Genomic DNA, 19,335 nt, shown 5'->3' with positions numbered 1-19,335 from the left:
ATTTTAACCAAAAATGGGTACGTTGAAGTGGGCACAGTGCTGCTCCTTCTCAGCTGGCTTCTCTCCGTTACCAGTTCGAACATCAAGAAAAACAAAATATTCCATTTAAGTCGGTATGTTTTCAGACTATCATTTTATTAAATACCGTATCGCTTAGCTACAATACGTTTATCTTTATAAAACTAAGTAACTTTCTTTTGTAATAAAAATAACCTGACCTAGCCCTCCTTTGGCAGCACCGGAAACTGGGCTGGCTGAGGCTAGGCTTGTCCTCCCCTCTGATGGCCAGCCTTCATTTGCAGAGTACCCTGGGGGTCCACAAAACTGAGCCACCTCCACTGCCAAATCCCTGGGGTTCCGGTGTGGCCTTGGGCAAGTCCAACGGCTGGGTCCATCACCCCTGCTTAAAACAGCCACGCTTAGGGGGCTTAGGACTACGAATGTGAGGGCTCCAAGCGAGGACCCCCTCCGGCAACCACATCTGTCGGAGCTGGGCCCGGGACTGCCCTCTCAACTGTGCCACCAGAAACTGGGAAGAGGCACACATCCCTTTCTGACACAGGAGGACCCTACTGGCCGGCCCTGTGCCGTGTCCCAACAAGCTTGTTGCCTGGATGCAGGACGTCGCTGTGTGTGTCTTCAGCTCAGTGCCCCCTCTAACCAGGAGTCTGAAACTTAGCCTTTCCCTGGACTCACGGGGGCAGCAGGAGGCAGGGAGGTGCATGCCTCTCCAAGAGATAGGCAACCCCACAAGCATGCAACTAAAGAGCGGGAGTTGAGAGAAGCCAGCCCCTCACCCAGCCTCTAACAGGAAGCCCAGGATCTCCCCCAGGCAGGGAGCAGGTAGGGGCCACCCCATCCAGGAACAGCCACCAGGAAGCCCCAGACAGTGCTCTCGCCCTGGACTTGCACCCCAGGCCTCTCCCTGCACCGTCAGACTCTCCCCCAGATCATCAGAGCAGCCTGGTGGGGTGCGGAGGAGACACAACACCACAAGGCCAGCAGCCAGCTTGGAGATGGGAGCCCGGAGGACAGACTGCAACCAGTTTAGATAAACCTGGGTCTGGTACGTAACTAAGAGGCAAGTGTGCTGCATAAAATTAAGGCAAGTGGTTCAGGGTAGAGCCACAGGGGCAGACTCCCGGTCTCCCAGAAGACAGCTCAGGTGGCCTCAGAATGCTCCAGAAGCAGGCCCCACACCGCACCGAATTCTGTGTCCAGCACCTGTCCCACCTGGTGAAACAGGAAGCAAAGGAAGCAGAGGCACAGAAGCCCCATCCCACGGTCACTGCCAGAGCTGCAGCAGAAAACCTCCTTTTTAAACAAAACCCTCCTCCTACGTCATGCCGGAAAAAGAACCCTTGGCCGACAACACAAACGGGCCTGCAGGCCTGGCTGCTCCTCACGGTGGCTGTGGGGTCCCCAAGGCCACTCCCTCGCCCAGCCGGCCGGCTCAGCGCACGGCGCACACATCCAGGATGCAGAAGCGAGCACGGCAGGTGGGGCAGGGCACGCGGCTAGCGAGCCAGGTGTCAGGGCGCTGCGGGTCCTGGCGGCTGGCGAACCACTTGCCCATGCAGGTGAGACACCACATGGGGCGGCAGTAACACTGCTGGCACTCGCCCTCGTCCGCCTCCTGGCAGGTCTTCACCAGCTTCACGCTGGCACGCGTCTGCATGCAACCAATGCAGGCCTCCAGCTCCTGTGGGCGGGCCCAGAGGGTCACCAGCAGTGTGGCCGCGCGGCCTTGTGGGGCCACCCCCACCCCCCACCCCCCCGACCCCGAGGGAGCCTGGCCTGTGGGAGTCCACCTACCCCGCCCGGCCCTCACCTGGCTGCTGGGAACCGAGTAGGTCGGATTGACCTCCACCAGAGAAGCAAATGTCTCCAGGAACAGGTCGCCCAGGCTCTGACGGATGACCACGTTGGCCGCACTGCGGATGGGCGCGCGGAGTTTCTCACACAGCTCGCCATACTCCGTGGAGTTCAGCCTGCACAAGGTGGGGACTGCTGGGCTGGGGCCGTCGAACCAAGGCCCTTCTGCAGGGCGGGGCTTCGTTCCTAATGGGGATGCCAAGGCGCCTCTAGGGTGACAGGGCACCCACGACCTCCCAGAACGCCAGGGGGCTCAGACACAGCCCAGCTGCCTGATGAAGACCAGCCAGCAAAGACAGCCCTGAAGCCAGAGCCCACAAAACCAGCACCACCCACCTGCCCCAAAGGGATGCAGCCAAGGGCAAAGAGGGACCGAGGGGGGGGTTGCAGCCGAAACACAGAACACCTGACCTTCAACGGGGTCAGGCCCCAAGTGGGTCCCGGGAGAGGGACAGCAGACTGGCTGCAGCCTGAATGGGATGGGAAGACCCCAGCTTGGGCCCCAGAGCCAAGGCAGCCACCAAGCCTTGGTCCTGTACCACCCCCAAATGTCCCCAGTGTGCTCCCCCGAAAAGAGCTGTGGAAGGCGGCTCAGAGTGCACGGAAAAAGCAGCAGAGAACACCTGGGAGCGCGAGGGGGTGAGGCGCCCGGAGGGAGGGTCCCGCTGGAGCGGTGGCCACAAGAGCCCGCTCTAGCCGTCATGGCCTCCCAGAGAGGCGCTAGACTGGAACCCGGGCACCGGCCGCCTCTGGCTGCGCCAGACTTTCACCCTAGCCACAGGCACACCTACCGGATGTCGAAGGCCTGCACGGCAGGGCTGGTGCTGGCCACGTGGATGGTAAGGAGCTGCACAGGCAGGTTGGAGTCTGGTGAGAGCTCGTGCTGCTGCGATTCTGTCACGGTCAGGTGCACATCCCGCTGCTGAGCCACGTGCACACGGTATGTGGTCACCTTCATCACCCACGTGTCCGTCACGATCACTCGAGCACCAGGTGCCCCTGTGGCAAACTTGTCGATCCGCCGGAACTCGGTGTTGACGGAGGAGGCGACGGCCCACCAGCCTGACTGCGGGAGGGCATAGAGGGCCAGGGTGCGGGCCAGTGGGTGGCAGGCCCACCGATCCCAGGACCAGTAGTAGATCAGGGTGCAGGCAACGGTGGGCAGGGTCACTGCCAGCAGGAGGAAGAGCCGCCAGGTCTCCGGGGCCCGGCTGGGGGAGTAGAGTTGCTTTTCTGAAGCTGCAAAGCACATGCCCACGTAGTACCCTACAAAGGATGGGGAGGGTCTCAGCAGAAATCGGGACTGCCAAGCCATTGTTCTCCCCTCCCAGTGCCCACCAAGGGCCACAGTGCTGTCCCTGTACCTCCGGGGGGAGGGGTGCTTCCCCTCATCCCCAGCCCCGGGCCTGGCCCTCTGCCCTGTCGGCTCCCACAGCCAGGCCATGGTACCCCAGGGCAGGCGAGCCTTACCTGCCTCCACGGCTGGCCCAGTTCAACCCTTGCCCGTGACAACGGTAAAATAAACGAGGAAAAAACATTTTTAATTTACATCTTCAGTTTTACATAAGTAGTACACAATTACTGAAATAGGAAAAACTAAAAATGCCAAAACGAATACGAGAGTTTTGTGTCCCCCCCATGGCCGAGCTGCACACTGGCCCTCCCAGGGGTGGGACCTTGGCCTCTCAACCCCACCCCTTCTGAGGAGGCAAATAAGAGCGCGGCCCATCCCGGAGCACAGATGTCCTGTGTCAAACAGTAAGCAAAGAATAGCGGCGCACAGCACAAAGTCGTGGGGACGCTCCAGGGCCCCTGCAGGCCAGATCCGGGCCAATGTGCATGTCAAAACAAACTAAATAGCGAAGGCCTGTGTGGGCACGCTTAAGGTTCCAGAAATAATGGTAACCTGTTTGCTGTTGCTCAGGTTGCTACATTTAAGGTAACTTACTAGGTAGCAGCAGGTAATACACAATAATGTTTCAAAGCTTTTCAAAACAAGTTCCTAAAAGACAGACTCCAGGACTGGCCACAAGGCCAGGCTGCATCATCTCCTCCACCTGCATGAGTCACTCAGCTCCCCAAGTTCTGGTTTCTGTCCGTCTGCAGCATGGTGACGGCTCAGCTCCTCACAGGTTATAGGAAAGGTGTAGATAAAGGGACTCCAGAAAACTGTGGGGGTCCTTAGTTCCCGGGGCAGAAATCCAACCCAAGACCCTCCTGGGAGCCCAAGTTCTGAACTGCACTTTCCTCATCTGAGGGGTACTAAGGGGGTACTGGGGTCTCAGGCTGGGAAAGCCATACAGTTACCCTGACAGCAGGTGGAGAGCCCAAGCTGGTCATGGAGACCACCAGCTCACCACGAAGACCCAGTCTCCATCCTGCCATGGGCTCCCCTCTGCTCACCTTCCCCATTAGGCAGGCAGCTCTCCTGTTCATGCCTGGCCTCAGCCCAGCCCCTTCCAGGTGGCTCTCCACACCTGGCCCAGGCTGCTGCGCCCTGCTGGCAGCTAGAAACTCCAGAGTCCGCGGAGCCATAGACAGGGCCCCCTACCAGCCAGCCACCTGCCCTTCCAGACCTGCTTCTGCTCTGTATCCTCCAGACAACTCCCCCGCACACAGGTAGCAACCGGCTTTCCAGCCGATTCCCGGTGTCCGACCGGCTGGCAAACAAGCCTCGGAGAGGCCCGATAGCACCTGGATCACCGCCCAGCCCAACCCCTGGGCAACGTGTAAGCATCTTGCCCCCGCCCTCTGCACCTGTGACACCCCCATGGGGTTACCCATCTCTGCCTCCTTCTCACTTCCACCTTCCGTTGGAATCTCACCGCCTCACGTAATAGCTCACGACCTGCCCTGGCTGGGCGAAGCATCACTATGCTCCCCGCTAGTATTCTAAGCCTACGCTTCCGCCACCTGCGAGCGACCAGCTGCCGCCAGCACCTTCCTCTCCACTCCTGGGAGCAGCGGACGCGAGAGGCCCGGCTCAGAGCGCACGGGGCGGCCGGCCCACAGCCTCGGATCTCGGGGTCAGCCGTTTCTCCCCAGCTCGGGGCGACCGGGGATCCGCTCACTCTCCCCCGACTCTTCTCCACAGGGAGGTAATCCCGCGCGGCCCAGCCCACCTCTGGGATATCCCGGAACTCGGCCGCGAGCCCGAGGGGCCACTTCTGTCCACCAAGGGGGACACAGGTCGGCGCCCCGCCCCGGGGACTCTCTGGGGGAGGGTCCGGCCTGCTCACCGAGCGGCAGCAGCGAGTGGCACAGCAGCGTGGCGGACGTGCGGCGCAAGTGGTAGGATACAAAGGCGGCGTCCTCGCTGCCCAGCCAGCCCGACAGCAGGTTCTGCACCGTGAGCCCGGCTGAGTGGAACTCAGTGGGCGTGAACACGAAGCACACGGCGAACACCAGGTAGGCCAGCGTGAAGGTGACCTCCGGGCTGTCCATCGCGCTGTCGCGGCCGCCAAGAAGCCGGCAGGGAGAGAGGCCCGCAGCACCCGACGGGAAACAGACCCGACAGCTCCGAGCCGGTGGGCGCCGGCAGGTGGGCGCCGGCCGGCGCGGGGCGCTCTGGGAGATGGTGTCCCCGCCCGCGGGGCATTCTGGGCCATGGGTCCCCACCCACAGATCGGCGTGGGACGCTCTAGAAGACGTCACGTCGACGCGGGGCCCCCTGGGGAATGGAGTCCCGCCACCAGGTCTACCGCGGGGCACTCTGGGAAGTGGAGTTGCAGCGCCCCGCACAGCACAGCCCGAAGTCGCGAGTCCGCGACAGTCCTCGCGAGGGTTTGGCTCTATCCCACGACCCGCCTTGGGGGCGGTGTTTCAGCTAGCCCCATTTTACAACTGAGGAAACTGCGGCTCGGGCCAATGGCCGTCATGCCCTGGCCTTTCCGCGGAACCCAATCGCGTCCGTAGCCGAACCCGAGATCCCCGGGCGACGGCGAGCCCAGGTCACCTCCCCGCCCGCCAGCAACCCTTCCCTTCCCCTCCGCACGCTAGACGAGCCGCGATTCCGGCGGCTTCCGGCGCCCAGCGTGCCCCGCCCCCGGAAGTGGAGCCGCCGGCGCCCCGTGCGTCCCGCCCCCGGCCGCGCGCTGATTGGCCGCGGGCGCCAACCGTCGGTATTTGAATCGGCGGCGGGCGGACGGTGTTCCGGACTCGGCGGCGCCTCCCGCTCCTTCGGCTTTGTATGGCCGCCGGCAGGTAGGCGGCGGCGGCGGCGGGGTCCTGGGCTTGGGGCTCCATCCCCGCCTCTTCCCCCGGTCCCGCGCCCCGGCTCCCGACTCCGCGACAGCAGGGCTACGCCGCCCTTGACAGGACCTCCTCCCTCTCCGGCTCCTCCGGAGGCTCCCGTGTCCCCTGTCCACACGGCACCCCTTCACCCTTGAGCCCAGCCCGCCGGCTTTTACGGCCGCCGTTGCAGGGGCACCTTCCTGCCGGGGCCCCTAGCAGCCCGCGTGTCCTGTTGGTCTCCGGTCACAGCCCGGGAGTGGAGCTGGCTGACTTCTTCCCCGCTTCCCGACGCCTGGTGGGCTCCTGCCTACTGGTGCCTCCCTGCTCCTTCGTCGCCCTCTGGGAGGTCCATGTGTCAGGGTCCTTCGCGGCCTGGTCCGCTGGCCTCCCCTCCCATCACCCCCTGACCTCGTCCAGCCTCAAATACCACCGGTAGGCGTGCCTTGCAAATGTGCACCTCCCACCTTTAACTTAACACCACCGGCTCGCTGCGTGGTGTCCGAGACTGGGCTCCTAATCCGCAGCCCTTCCCGGCTCTGCGGGGCAGCTTCATGCTATTTTCTCCACACCCCACCTGGGAGCCATGGCTGACTCCAGCTGCACCTGCCGCAGAAACCTAGGCTCCAGCCCTCCCGGTATTGCCGATTCTCCCCACCTGCTCAACGCAGCTCCGCCCCCCCCCCCCCCCCCGTTTCCTGCCCCACACTTCAGCTCACAAGGCCGTCTGGGCTGGCGGCCTCTGCTCCCGGCCGCCATCGTCAGCGGAAGCCAAACCCGACAGACCCCGCCAAGGTCTCGCCACCTTCCGCAGGGGAGAGAATGCCAGAAAGGTGTCCTCTAGACCCTTCCCTCATTCACCCCACAGCCATCCTGCCCCCTTCTTGCTTTCCCCAGTTGTTCCCCAAAAACCTGAGTCGTCCTTGCCTCCTGTTTCTCTCCCACTCCCAAGTGCCTCGTGGGCCTGCTGGCCAAGCCAGAGCCTATCATTCCACCCCTGACCGTCTGCAGGCGCTTCTGACCCCGCGCTTCCCTCCTGCCCATTCCCCAACCTCCACACACACGGCCCCATCCCCACATCTTCCAGGGCATCTTGTTACCCTGACCTCGCCTCTTCCCAGGCCACCTCTGCTCCCTCTGTTCCAGCCACCCTGGCCTTGCTCTTCAAGCTGCAGCCTCCAGCAAGACACCTGTGATGTTCCCTTGGCTAGGTCCTCCTGTGACTCCTGGGTTGGGAGTGTGATGCTGGTAACCATCATGAGGACCCTGGGAGGGCAGAGTGGGGCTGTTCTAGAGCCCCCTGGGCCTCAGTGGAGGTCCCTGGTGCATGTCTCTAGACTCCCAAGTCTCAACGTAGAAGCTCCTCAACCCCTACCAAGTAATTCTTCACCTTGCTGGTCGCTGCCTCGTCCCGCTCTTCCTCTGGGCCTTGGCCCTGGTGTACCCCCAATTCCCAGCCTGTGGTGGAAGAGAAGTGACAGCACCCCTCTGCTTTCCTGTTTTCTGCTAGCTTGGCAGCCTTCTCCAGCTGTGCTGCGGCCTCGGTGCCTTCAGCAGAGGCCTGAGGGGAGACCCAGGTTTCTGAGAGGCCAGCACACCCGTCTTCTGACTTTTACCCACAAAACCCAAGTTGTTTTGAAAACCCGACTCTTCCTCTTGGCGCTGCAGGCCGAAGGCCCTTCTAGCTCTTTGTCTTGGGAGGCGGCAGGTCCCCTGATGCAGTACGAGGACTGCCTGGCAGAAGATGTGCTGCCTGAGATGTGACCCACCTGTGCAGGAAGGGGACATCTGCCTTGCAGGGCTAGCTCGTTGTCGTGTCTGTTCATCCGGACTACACAGCCCTCACGCTGACACGCACTGTTTGCTTTTCCAGGATGAGTCTGCAGATCTGCAACGATGAAAACGTCACTGGTGACAAAAGTGCAGAAAACTGTGAGTTCCTGTTTTCGCCACCAGAACCTACCGGAAGATTATCTGTGCTTCGTCTGTCCCAGAAAGAAAATGTGCCACCCAAGAGCGTAGTCAAAGCTACGAAAGTAAGCACGTTTTGCCTGCGTCACATCTACCGCGTGTCACATGTCAGGCCACCCTGGGACTCGTTCTCCTGGGCACGTCAGGGTGGGCAGGGGGGGCACTGCCGGCAGAGTGGTGAAGACGCCAGCTGTTGAACGGGTCTCCTCCTTCCCCAACAGGTGACTTTTCAGACTCCTCTGCGAGACCCACAGACGCACCGCATCTTGAGTCCTGGCATGAGCAGCAAGCCCGAGGCTCCTTTTGCTCTGGAGGACACTGTTGGGCTGGAAAATTCTCACCAAAACCGGGCCCAGAAACAGAAGTAAGTGTCGGTGCTGCTTGGCGTGCTGCCGTGCGCAACCACTCCAGCAGACGCGGCAGGAAAATTCTGTCTGGTCGAGTTCCTCCTGGTTTCCTCTCTAAGCGTGTGCAGCGCGGTGCCCAGCGCGCTCGCGTCGGGAGTCATTTGTTAGTAGAAAAGCAGACGATGAAACGCTTAGGATAAGGTTAAGTTTCGTGTCTGCTCCCTTCCTGTGCCTTCGCCAGCAAATCGGCCTGGGCTTTTCTTTCGTGAAAGGTCTGATCGCATCTTTAAGGAAGGACACTCTGGCTTCTTCCTGGTTTCACACCCCCCTGGTCACCTCTCTGCTTGCACGCCCGCTTGGACACTCTCGCTGTCAAACCCTGCTGTGTCTGCGGGCAGAGCTCTCGACCTTGCCTTTCTCTGCAGTGAAAAACCTTGATCCACCTGTGCCCTGTCCCTGACTATGTAGCTAGTGGTCCCGGCTGAACAGGGAAGATAGGCTGGCACAGAAAACCTTAACTGTGACTATTCGTTTGTCTACGTCTCTCAGAAACCCATGTGATCTAGTTGGCCCGGCAGTGTTGACTTATGAGGAAACGCTTGAGAAAGTTAATCCCAGGAAGAAGATCGACTAAACATTCTTTTCTTGTCTTTAGCTCATGTTTTTTTTACTAAAATCTAGTGACAAAGCTCACAGGTTCCTTAGCGTTAACTGAGTTTGTTTCTAAAAAGCCAACAGTGCACCAAGGAAGTTGACACCAAAATGACCAATGGAATTGTCCAGAAACCATTGATGGGCAATGCCAGCCTGCCTCCAGGGGATGTGAGACCAGCCTCTGAAGATAGGCCGTATTCCAGTGGACCCACCTCTGCTCCCCTGGCCAGCCTGGGTCCCTCAAGCTCTCCCCAGATGCCAGAAAGTCTTGAAAATCAAGTGGCGTCTCTAGGACGAACGTCTAGGAGCCCTGAGCAAGCCTTGGAGGAAAATGCTTGTTCTTGTTTCTTCGAGAAAAGTATCACATCCACCTCAGAAATCCTAGAAGACCCTTCCCAGATGGCTCTCCAGGACAGAACGGAAGGTCCTCGTGGGGCTGCCAGAGAAAGTTCCAGCCAGGTCGCTGCTTCCTCAGCCGGGGCTACTTTGCCCCCTGCTACTCTCCTCAAAGGAGCAGGTGGAGAAGGGCCCCTCGAAGACCTGCCTGGCGAGGCCCCCGCTGGCCCTGAAGACACTTCTGGTCCTGGGAACACCTTCCTGGACGGCCCCCTGAATGCTGGAGGGGCCACGTCCCCAAGTCCTCAGAAGGAAGAAGCCGACGGCCAGCAGGCTGCCTCTTGGAGGCGCGGGCCCACAGGGCTAGAATTTGATTTGTCTGCCAATGCCGTCAGCAGAGGGAAAGCGGGGAAGGGACCCAGCCTTAAGCCTCCCTCTAGGATACCAGAGCCGAGGCAGGAAAAGGCACCCGAGGAGGCAGGTGAGGGGCCCGTTCCCCTCCCCCGGGGGTCTTACGACCTGGATTGGAGCAAGCTGGATGACCCGAACTTTAACCCATTTGAAAGTGGAGGAGAGACCCTACCCCCAGAGTGCCCCCAGAGCAGGCCCGCAGGGACTGTGACCAAGCAGCCGCAGGCCGGCCTGGAGGCCACGGGGCACTGCCCCCTGAGCCAGTGAGTACTTGGTGGTGGTGGCGGTGGGGTGGCTGGTCACTCAGCACACCAGAGGACCCCAGGCCAGAGATGCCACTTACACGTGCCCCCGAGGAGGGGCCTCGGAGCATACATAGGCTGCACAAGGCAGCTGCCGGTCGTGGGTCCTGAGACTGAGGAGGGGGCTCACGGCCACCTTAGACGGCTGGTGAAAGATCACAGAGGGGAGTGCACAGCGGTGCCCCATTCCGTCCGCTCCACAGGGGTGTGGGCAGCTCTTGTGCTACTTTTTTGTTTTTTCAATTTTTTTTTTTTTTTTTTTTTTAATTTTAGAGCGTGTGCACGAGCAGAGGAGGAGAGGGGCAGAGAGAAACTCTTAAGTAGGCATCACACTCAGGGCAGAGCCCAATGGAAGTCAAGAGTCAGATGTTCGACTGACAAAGCCAACCAGGCACTTTTTTTTCCCCCCAAGTCTTTGTGCTTTCTTAAGAGCATTACCTGTAATGAACCTAGAAACCTAGAAAGATTTCTAGCAAGTTCTGTCTACTTCCAAAGCCGGTGGAGTGGCCATCCACACTTGAGGTGGTGTTTCATGCTCTCTCGCACTCTCTGGGGACGGCTGCTGAGTGGCCACCAAGTGCTGGGTCCCCGAGAGAAGCTTAGCTGGTGCCCGGCCCCCACACTTGTACACACGGCCTTGGTGGGCATCCGGGGACTGCCCCTCTGGCACGTGCACCCTACCTGCCCGGTATTGGAACCACACCGGGAGGGCCTCCCGGCCCCAGCACCCACTTCCCCTCCCTCCAGTGTGTTTTCCAGTTTCCTAGTGAAAAATGAAGGCTTGGGGTTTGCTTTTTGAGTTGAAACAGCCCTGGAGCTCCTGGCCCGGGTGTCCTTTGAGGTTTGTGGTTCTTGTGCAGTTGAGGTGGGCCGGGCTGCAGGCCTCACCCCTGCACCTGGCTGGTGGGGGGACAGGGGTTCAGGCCCGGCTGACCCCATCTCTTCAGGCAGGTGCCTTCGGCCTCAGCAGACGACATACCCGTGACGCAGACCGTGGCAGGGACCCCAGGCGCAGGGGGCGAGGTAGGGCCGCGTGCACGTGTGTGCTGTCATCACGTTCATACAGGGGCCGGGTGGGACACAGTGCCCAGACAAGACTGGGTGACGCAGGGGTCCCGTGCAGGACCTTCGGCTGCCCCAGGGTGCCCCCACGGAGCCATCCTCCTTCCAGGAGGGAGCCGCGGGCCGTGCCAGTGCGTCAGCGCCGCCACCTCCTCCGCACGGGCCGGAGCCCCCCTCGGACCTGGATGAGGAGCACTTCCGAGACCCCGCTGAGGGTACGTATGTTGTCCCCGGTCACTGGTCTGTCCCTGCTGGCGGCCTGCCGTTCCGTCCGTGCCTGTACCTGGCGGCGGCTTCCCGGCAGCTCTCTTTCTGGGCTTTAAGTGATCCACGCAGGGGCTTCGGGTTGAGCAGAAGGTGGTCGTTCTCGGGGCACAGCCGCAAACCCAAAGGACTTCTAGGAACGGAGGTCGGAGGCTCAGGGGAGTAGACGGGAGTCACGCAGGAGGTTCTGTGCAGATTCACAGGGTTGCAGAGTTGCTGTTAGGACAGAGCACCCAGGCTGACGTACCGGAAGCTCTGAAGCTTCAACACGGGTGGGATCGAGTTGCCCTAGTAGACGTGACACAACCTGCTGGGGTCTCCATTTCGGTTGCTTAACCTCCGCGCAGAGGGAAGACTGGCAGTGGCACGTAGGGCTCGTCTGTGGCAGGATGATCGAGAGTCCTCACCGTACGGGGGTCCCGAAACCGCGGACAGGCTCGGCTAGGGCAGGCCCACGTCCCCACAGGGACCCTGGAGTCCCGTGACGCGGGGTCTTGTGTCTGGTTCCTTTCACCGAACGTGACGTTCTCAAGGTTCATCCACGTTGTAGTGGGTGTCAGCGCGCCCTTGTCACAGCCGAGATCGTTCCACTGTGTGGATGGACCATGCTTGCAAAGCACTCAACGGCCGGTGGCCGCGTGGGCCGTTTGCTCTGGACGGCCGGTAGAAGGCTGCCACGAACATCCGTGTACACGGATTCGTGTGGACGTCAGCTTTCCGCCTCTCTTGGGCGTAAACCTGGAAGGGGTCCGGGTCCGGGGTCGCGGTGTGTGAAAGTGCCGGGGCCACCGCCAGGTGGCTTTCCAGAGGGGCGGCACCATTTGGCGACCGTACATCCGCGGTGTTTGGGGGCCCCCGTCAGCACCTGCGCGTCTCGGACTTCGATGCCCACTGTCCTGGGGGTGGTGAGGCGCCACCTCGGCGCCTCCCTGGGGACCAGCATCTCTTCACGTCCCCTCACAGGTTTTGTGGAAGGCCTGCTGGGTACTCTGTTGTTTTCCTGGAGTGTTCCTCTTCGTTACCCAGTCAGGGTTTCAAACCTGTCCCCGCTAAGCGTTTCCTGTGAGATCTAGGGCTTGGAGAATGTTCTTTCTGGGGGTTGTCTTTTCTTTCTCGGTCCTTTGAAGCGCAAACGTTGACCTGGAAGTCTGATCTACCTGTTTTTTCTTTTGCTATTGGTGCTTTTGGCCTGAGGTCTGGGAAACCATGGTCAAATCCAACACTGTGAGGATTTGCCCACCGGCTTCCTAAGGCTTTCGCGTTGTTCTGTTTGGGTTTTCAATTCGTGTGGGTTAATCCGTGTGGTGTGAAGCGCCCTTAGGCTTTTTAAGGACGGGGGGGATGTCATCAGGAACTCCAGGAGTCTGGACAGTGGTTCTAGAGAGCAGTTCCCGACTTGGGCGGTCCGGTCCCTTGGGAAGCCCGGGTTGTCCTGCCTGGAGAGCTGCCACTCTGCTCCCTGCGGCACACAGGACAGCCCCACGGCGTGACGTGGCCCCAAGCGCCGTTAGAGGCCAGGAACCCCGCTTCAACGAGAAGGGTGGTCGCTCCCGGCCGCAGGGGCGGTGGGGGAGGGTCACGGCCCGGCCCGCCCCGCCCCGCCCCACCGACGCGCCGCCTCTCAGTTCTAGGCACGGGGGCCGACGTGGACTATCTGGAGCAGTTCGGGAGTTCCTCGGTGAGTCCCCGGCGCCGCCCCGGCAGCCTCTCCCCGAGCGGCCCTGTGCCACTGTCGCACCCCCGAGGTCACGCGGGTCCTTGCGCTCGAGCACCGGCGGCCTCCGCACCTTCCCGGGATGCGGGGCCGGTGTTGTGACGGCCGCGCGGGTCTCCCGGTGGCCCCTCGGGGCCCCGTCTCGGGCCCCCGTCTCGGGCCCCGGTGTGGACGTGAACTCCGCCCGGGAGGTGGCCGCTCCTGGTGTGCTGCGGTCCCCCTGTCGGGGACCTCTGCGACCCCGCTGACGTGCCCGTCCCTTCAGTTTAAGGAGTCAGCCCTGAGGAAACAGTCCCTGTACCTCAAGTTTGACCCGCTCCTGAAGGACAGCCCTCAGAGACCGGTGCCCGCGGCCCCGGACACCAGCAGGTAGCCCCCGCCCCCCACCGTGGCCGTGGGCTCCGTGCAGCAGGGGAGGTTTCCGGACCCAGTGGGGACACTGTGGCTCGGCCTCGGGAGCCGCCAGGTGCGGGCGGGACGGCCGGGGGGCCTTGCTCGTGAGGCTGGCTCCGTCCCGTGTCTGTGCGGTGCCCGCGTCCCCGTGCCCGTCAAGAGGCCGAGCCCGAGCACTTGCAACAGGCCGTGCGACCCACGAACCCGAGGACGGTTCTTCTCTGGGCTTGGGGGGAAACAGGTGCGATTACCTTCCCTTGTGGGGTCTCAGCACACAGGACGTGGCTGCGCCGTCCTCGGGAAGCCTGCCCGAGGCGAAGCTGCTGGACCTGGACTTCCTAGGAGCCCCGGGCGCTGCCGTAAGTGACGCACGAATGCATCTTGTCGAGGGCCTGACTTCATGCTGGGCGGGTGGGGAGGGGGCGGTGAGGGCCCCTCGGTCGCCATGCGGCACCAGAGGCCCCCGGCCTCTGCGGGCCTCTCCCCCGATGGCAGGGTAGAGCTGGAGGTGCGTGTCAGAGCAGGTGGCCCAGCTGCTGTGTCCCCTCTCCCCACCCCCGCAGGTGCTGGACGCCCCTCCGTGCATCTTCGGGCCTGGGGGTCCCCTGCTGCCCACGGGCCCCATCGTGGGCTCCATCGTGGAGGTGCCACAGTATAGCCAGAAGGACATGGACGCGGCGGTGAGGACGAGGCGTGGGGCGGCCGGCTCCCCTCGTGCGGCTGCAGGGAGGGTCGTGGGTGTCGGCTTGCTGGGGCTCCCGTGTTCCCACCCGGCATCTCACAGAGCACCTGTTTGCACACGGAGGGTCTCGGGTGTCCTCCGAGGGCACTGCTTTGAGCCACCCCAGGGGTCGTAAAGCAGGACCGCTGGACCTTGAGCCCCCGAGTCCCCTCGCTGCCCCCGCCGTCCCCTGGGCAGTGTTTAGCCAGGCCTCTGCTGGGAGGCCTGCGTGCGGGGCCCAGATGGGGACATCGTCTGCCAGCAGCAGCGTCCTGTCCAGTCCTCTGGCCCCCTGGCCCTGCTCGGAGCTGGCCCCGTCCCTTCTGCTGGCTGTTCTCTCAGTCTCGCCTATAGCGGGAGGCATCCCCCACAAACAGGCATACTTCCCGGGGGCCGCAGGGACCCCGGCTATGTGCCTGCCCACCAAGGGGGACCCGCCCGTCTCTGACAGACGATGCCCCCAGGGGACTTGTGCTCTCCCTGGGTACCAGCTGGCCTCGCCCCTGCAGGGCTCTCCACCGCCCATCCCCCCTCACCCCTCACCCCTCACCCCTCACCCTCACCACCTACCGTGTGGTCTGTGCAGGTGGAAGCCACACGACAGGAGAACGTGCTGCTCAGGAGCAGGTGTGAGACGCTCCACGCGAAAAACCTGGAAATGGGGTAAGGCCCGTGGCCGGCTCCGCGCAGCTCGGGGTACCCACTGCGGGCCGCCACAGGCACGTCTGTTCTCCCCGCAGGAAGATAATGGACGGGTTCGAGGGGATCGTGTACCAGGCGATGGGTGAGTGCTGGCACCTTGCAGCCCCGGCGGTACCGCGGGCCTGGTGCTGGTCAGCCCCAAAACGGGCCAGACCCTGGGCGGGTACCTGGGGCCCCTGCAGGCATCAGGGCAGCGCGCCGCCCCGGGCGCTGTGTCTGCGGTCTGCCCCTGCACCCCCAGGGGGCTGTGTGTCAGGCAGGGCTCGGAGGGGGCACCAGTCTTCACCCGGGGCAGAGTCTTGAGTCCCGTGGAGCCCCCCGCCCCCACCCTCCCCGGCAGTGGGGACAGTGGGGACAGACCGGTGGCTGCAGGCTCCGTGGGGCCCTAGGTTCCTGTCGCCTGACCCGCGGCTGCTGTGGAGGCAACGGCTGTTCCCGGGCGCTTGTGCCCCCCCCAGGCCCTGCTCTGGAAGGTCACCCCAGAGAGGGGCCCCGTCGCCCAGTCACTAGCGGGACCATGGGTGGGGTCGCCCGCCTCTCCACCCCTCCACCCCTCCACCCCTGCTTGCCCTCGCCTGTGCTCCTCTGATCCCCAGTGCCCCTTCCTCTTTTCTCAAGAGGAGGCTCAGAAACAGAAGGAACTCGCAAAAGCTGAGATCGAGAAGATTCTGAAGGAGAAAGAGCAGCTGACTGCAGACCTGAGCTCCATGGAAAAGTCTTTCTCTGACCTGTTCAAGCGGTTCGAGAAACAGAAGGAGGTGATCGAGGGGTACCGCACGGTAGGTGGCGGCGAGCAGGCATGTGCCTGTCCTCCCCCAGAGGGTCCCTGGGGGGCTGTGGTCAGCCCCCGACCAGGCCTGTCCTGGGTCCTGACCTTGTCCAGGAAGCTGCAGTCTCGCCACAAAGATCACTCAGCTGGGCGCCGGGCTGTGTCTTTCCTCGCCGGTGGGCCCAGGTGGGGGAGTCCACCGTGTGCCTAGGGACGTGCGGGCACGTGAGCAGGGGCGCCGAGGGGCCCAGACTGGAGGCAGAGCCCCATGGGCCCCAAGGAGTAGGCAGCTGCCTTCTGGAGGAGGGCCTGGCCCGTTGGGCACGGTGGGCCGGCAGGAGGGCAGAGGGAGGCTCCCGCGTGGTAAGAGGGACGGCCCGGTGACTGCGAGATGCTGGGACCGGCCTGTGCCGGGGGTGGGAGCGGTAGCCTGAGGCCCCCGAGGAGGGCCGGACGGGGCCTGGAAGGTGCCACCTGCCGGGCAGGAGGGAGCCAGCCACACAGAGAGCTGAAAGGCAGGGCCTGTTGCCGTGAGGAGTGGGGACTTGAAGGGCCCTGGAGGACGGGGACCAGGCCGAGCTCGCGCTGTCTCACCATGACTCTGGGGCAGCTGGTGGTGTCCCTGCTGTGCAGAAGAAAGTCCTTAAAGCTTGAAACTCCTTGAAAGATAGCTGACTAGATAGTTAGCACAGGAGACTGGAAACACCTGAGCCAGGGTCACAGTCCATAGAAACAGACCCACAAGGTGGCAGGTGAGGGACCCGGGTGGGGTGTGCCTGCACCTCTCAGCTGTGGTGGGGGAAGCCACCCGGGCCGGTACCCCCACCCCCCCAGCTGCCTCCTCCCCTCCAGGCCTGTCCACCCCCGCACTGCCCTCAGGTAGGCACTGCCACAGGCCGACGGCGCCTGATCCCCGTAGTTACGAGCGTCCTTGCGGCAGAGCCCTCGGGAAAGGACCAGGTGGAGGTTCGGGCCCAGGACTAAGGCGGAGCATGACTTGGGGGACACGGCTGAGCCCGGCTGCCGTGAAGCACCAGCACAGGGGGTGCGGGGGCCTGACTGCAGCCCCCAGGGCGGGGGGCCGGGGGGGGGGGGGAGGGCAGCCTGACGCAGGGGGGGACCCGAGAGCCGTCGGGCCATACGCCTTGCGTGGAGGGAGCCGGCAGAGAACCTTCTACGACCGGGAGACGGTTTAGGAGCTAACGCCGTTCTTAAACATGGGGCCAGGGGACGGCGTGGGACCCCGGGGGCATGGGGCCTCAGCCTCTAGCCTTCCCCCTGACCGCACCCCTGGCCACACCCCTGCTCCTCATCTGTGGGTTCTGTCGTTGCCTGAAACCAGGCAGAAGACTGGCCGCACGGCTGTCCCCACGCGGCCCTTAGGTAGACAGCCCTGTCCGCGTGTCCTGGTGTCCGCCCGTGGTCAGCGGAGAGACGGGGCCGTACCCGTGGGCTCTGCGCGCCGGGCAGGCTGAGGGGGGTGGGTAGGGGGGCCGCGGGCGGCCACGGAAGCCGGGAGGGGAGGCCTGCTGCTGTGTCCACGCAGCCTGCCTTGTCAGAGCTATTGTGTTAACACCCCAGAGCCCCTTGGTCGTGGGCGCATCCACACCTGACCCGGGATCCCCCAAAAGCCAGGCCTGGCGGGCTCCAACAGAGTTAGCGGTTCCCGTCTGCTCATTCTTTCAAGAACGAAGAGTCGCTGAAGAGATGTGTGGGGGATTACATAGCGAGGATTGAAAAGGAGGCCCAGCGGTACCAGGCCCTGAAGGCCCACGCGGAGGAGAAACTCCAGTGGTGAGTGGTGGCGGGAGGGGCCCGGCGGGGCTGGGAACGGGTGGAGAAAAGTCCGGCCAGCCTGGGGAGGAAGAGCCTCCGGCTCCCCCGGACCCCGGTCCTTGACCATCTCGGCCCCGCCCTCTGCGTCTCCAGCGCCAACGAGGAGATCGCCCAGGTGCGCAGCAAGGCCCAGGCGGAGGCCTTGGCCTTCCAGGCCAGCCTGAGGAAGGAGCAGACGCGCGTCCAGTCACTGGAGAAGACGGTTGAGCAGAAGGCGAGCACCCGGGGCCCCGGCCCCTGGGTGGGACGTGAAGGGAGGGACCCTCCTGGCTCGGGGACCTGCCCCGTAGCAGGGGCTGGTCGCCAGTCCCTTCTAGCACTGGGCCTTCTAGTTCTAGGCCCCGTGGTCTACTCCCGGGGCCGGCCGGCCGGCTTGGGCAGTGGCAGTGGAGCACGTGACTCTTGATCTTGGGTCGCGAGCTCAAGCTCTACGTTAGATGTGGACACTAAAATCTTTATATTAAAAAAGTCAAACCCCTGTTTATTTGTTTTTCTCCTTCAGACTAAGGAAAACGAGGAACTGACCCGAATCTGTGATGACCTCATTTCCAAGATGGAGAAGATCTGACCAGGAGGCCCCTTCCCAGCACCCCTGCCCCGTCTGTCTGTCTGTCTGTCTGTCTGTCTGTCTGTGAAAGGTGTCGTGTTCTTTCTTTTTCTTAACTTCAGCTCGTTTTTAAATTAGATTGCTTTAACAAGAAGACTAATAAAGTTTCCCTTCAGTTCAAGTGTTGGAGTTGCTCTGGTTTTGATGACATTGCAGGTTTCTGGCTTCGGCTGGAGGCTAACCCCACCCCGCACTGCTGCCCCCGTGACCCTGCCTTCTCCTCCTCGTGGCCACTCGGTTCCCATGGTCCCCACGGGGGACTGAGTGTCCACCTCGCGACCACAGGTCAGAACCCAAACGGACGAAGGTTCTCATGTGGAAAAGCAAACTGTCAACAGCCTGGGTGACGGTCAGCCTGTGTCCCTTGTGAGACTGCTGTCCCTGCGGATGGAACTCTGGCCAGGGGTCACGGGCACTCTAGTGCAGTTGACAGACATCTGCTAGAAGGCAGGTTTCCTGGGCTGGAGCCCCCGGCCCCTGTGGGCCGGTTCTGCGAGCGCCGCCTCCTGGACACCCCACCCCCCACCCCCCGCCCCCGGAGCAGACCTTTGTAACTGGCGAAGCCACGGTGTCCGAGCCCCTCACCCCTCCGGCCCCCAGGCTGTCCCAGGGGAGGGCCCGCTGGACCCTCAGACATTGGCCTGAGCACGGACCTTCCCCGCATCCTTCCCCTACCTGCTCGCTGACCACATGGTAACGGGATGGGCCCGAGAGGGGGGTTCTCGGGGTGGGACACAGAGTGGGGCTCAAAGCAGCCCCCAGGAGCCTTTCTGAACCGGGCGGCAGCCGGGCCTGCAGGGGCATCAGGGGACCCCGGCCCCTGGACGTCGACGGGCGGAGAGCTGGCCGGACACCGGTCTCCAGGGCTGCTGATACGTGACTTGAGTGCCCCGGAGCCGTGTCCCTAACACCGCGATCCCCACAACCAGCCGGCGGCACAACGCCTCCTTGGCACCTGACTTGGTAGGTCTGGGCAGGCTGAGGACCCACACTCGTGACCTGGTCCCAGCTGGCGCCGGTGGTGCCAGGCCCAGAACGCCCCGTCCTCAAGCGGGCACAGGGCCCAGGCGAGGAGACCCGCAGCCGGACACGGGCAAGGAGACGCTCATGCCCAGGCCTGGAGGAACTGCCCACGAAGGGG

General features: G+C 62.9%; 2 protein-coding genes across 4 annotated transcripts; one reads left to right on the top strand and one right to left on the bottom strand.

Moving 5' to 3' along the window:
• Positions 1–104: 104 nt before the first annotated feature.
• On the bottom strand, positions 105–7,963 carry TMEM129 (transmembrane protein 129, E3 ubiquitin ligase). 2 transcript variants are annotated; one of them, XM_030314383.1, is made up of 4 exons: positions 7,875–7,963; positions 2,667–3,141; positions 1,832–1,991; positions 105–1,702 (listed from the first exon to the last, which is right to left on the bottom strand). In XM_030314383.1, exons 1-4 carry the CDS (start codon positions 7,891–7,893, stop codon positions 1,454–1,456), a joined length of 903 nt encoding a protein of 300 aa, XP_030170243.1. In that variant the 5' UTR covers positions 7,894–7,963; the 3' UTR covers positions 105–1,453. The 2 variants fall into 2 exon arrangements, with proteins under 2 accessions (XP_030170243.1, XP_030170242.1); XM_030314382.2 differs by lacking the exon at positions 7,875–7,963 and adding an exon at positions 5,115–5,794.
• On the top strand, positions 7,958–18,315 carry TACC3 (transforming acidic coiled-coil containing protein 3). 2 transcript variants are annotated; one of them, XM_030314379.1, is made up of 15 exons: positions 7,958–8,141; positions 8,298–8,440; positions 9,155–10,087; positions 11,074–11,149; positions 11,250–11,403; positions 13,078–13,130; positions 13,432–13,535; positions 13,831–13,918; positions 14,123–14,239; positions 14,867–14,943; positions 15,021–15,064; positions 15,601–15,761; positions 17,439–17,545; positions 17,681–17,801; positions 18,090–18,315. In XM_030314379.1, the coding sequence occupies exons 1-15, from the start codon at positions 7,980–7,982 to the stop codon at positions 18,153–18,155; spliced, it is 2,406 nt and encodes an 801-aa protein (XP_030170239.1). In that variant the 5' UTR covers positions 7,958–7,979; the 3' UTR covers positions 18,156–18,315. The 2 variants fall into 2 exon arrangements, with proteins under 2 accessions (XP_030170239.1, XP_030170241.1); XM_030314381.1 differs by having other exon boundaries at positions 7,979–8,141; positions 11,298–11,403.
• The last annotated feature ends 1,020 nt before the right edge of the window (positions 18,316–19,335 follow it).

Source organism: Lynx canadensis, chromosome B1, assembly GCF_007474595.2.
Source record: "Lynx canadensis isolate LIC74 chromosome B1, mLynCan4.pri.v2, whole genome shotgun sequence".
In the NCBI taxonomy this organism is placed as follows: Eukaryota; Metazoa; Chordata; class Mammalia; order Carnivora; family Felidae; genus Lynx; species Lynx canadensis.
The sequence above is the reverse complement of the archived record's forward strand: the minus strand, read 5'-3'. Positions and strand labels throughout refer to the sequence as shown.

Bases quoted from the DNA above. Each gene is read 5' to 3' on its own strand.
- TMEM129 (XM_030314382.2), bottom strand. From the start codon at position 5,319: ATGGACAGCCCGGAGGTCACCTTCACGCTGGCCTACCTGGTGTTCGCC. The intron at 1,992-2,666 runs GTAGGTGTGCCT...CACCTTGTGCAG, and splicing joins GTGCAGGCCTTCGACATCCG to GCTGAACTCCACGGAGTATG. The intron at 1,703-1,831 runs GTGAGGGCCGGG...GCCCGCCCACAG, and splicing joins ACTCGGTTCCCAGCAGCCAG to GAGCTGGAGGCCTGCATTGG.
- TACC3 (XM_030314379.1), top strand. From the start codon at position 7,980: ATGAGTCTGCAGATCTGCAACGATGAAAACGTCACTGGTGACAAAAGT. The intron at 14,240-14,866 runs GTGAGGACGAGG...TGGTCTGTGCAG, and splicing joins AGAAGGACATGGACGCGGCG to GTGGAAGCCACACGACAGGA. The intron at 14,944-15,020 runs GTAAGGCCCGTG...TTCTCCCCGCAG, and splicing joins GCGAAAAACCTGGAAATGGG to GAAGATAATGGACGGGTTCG.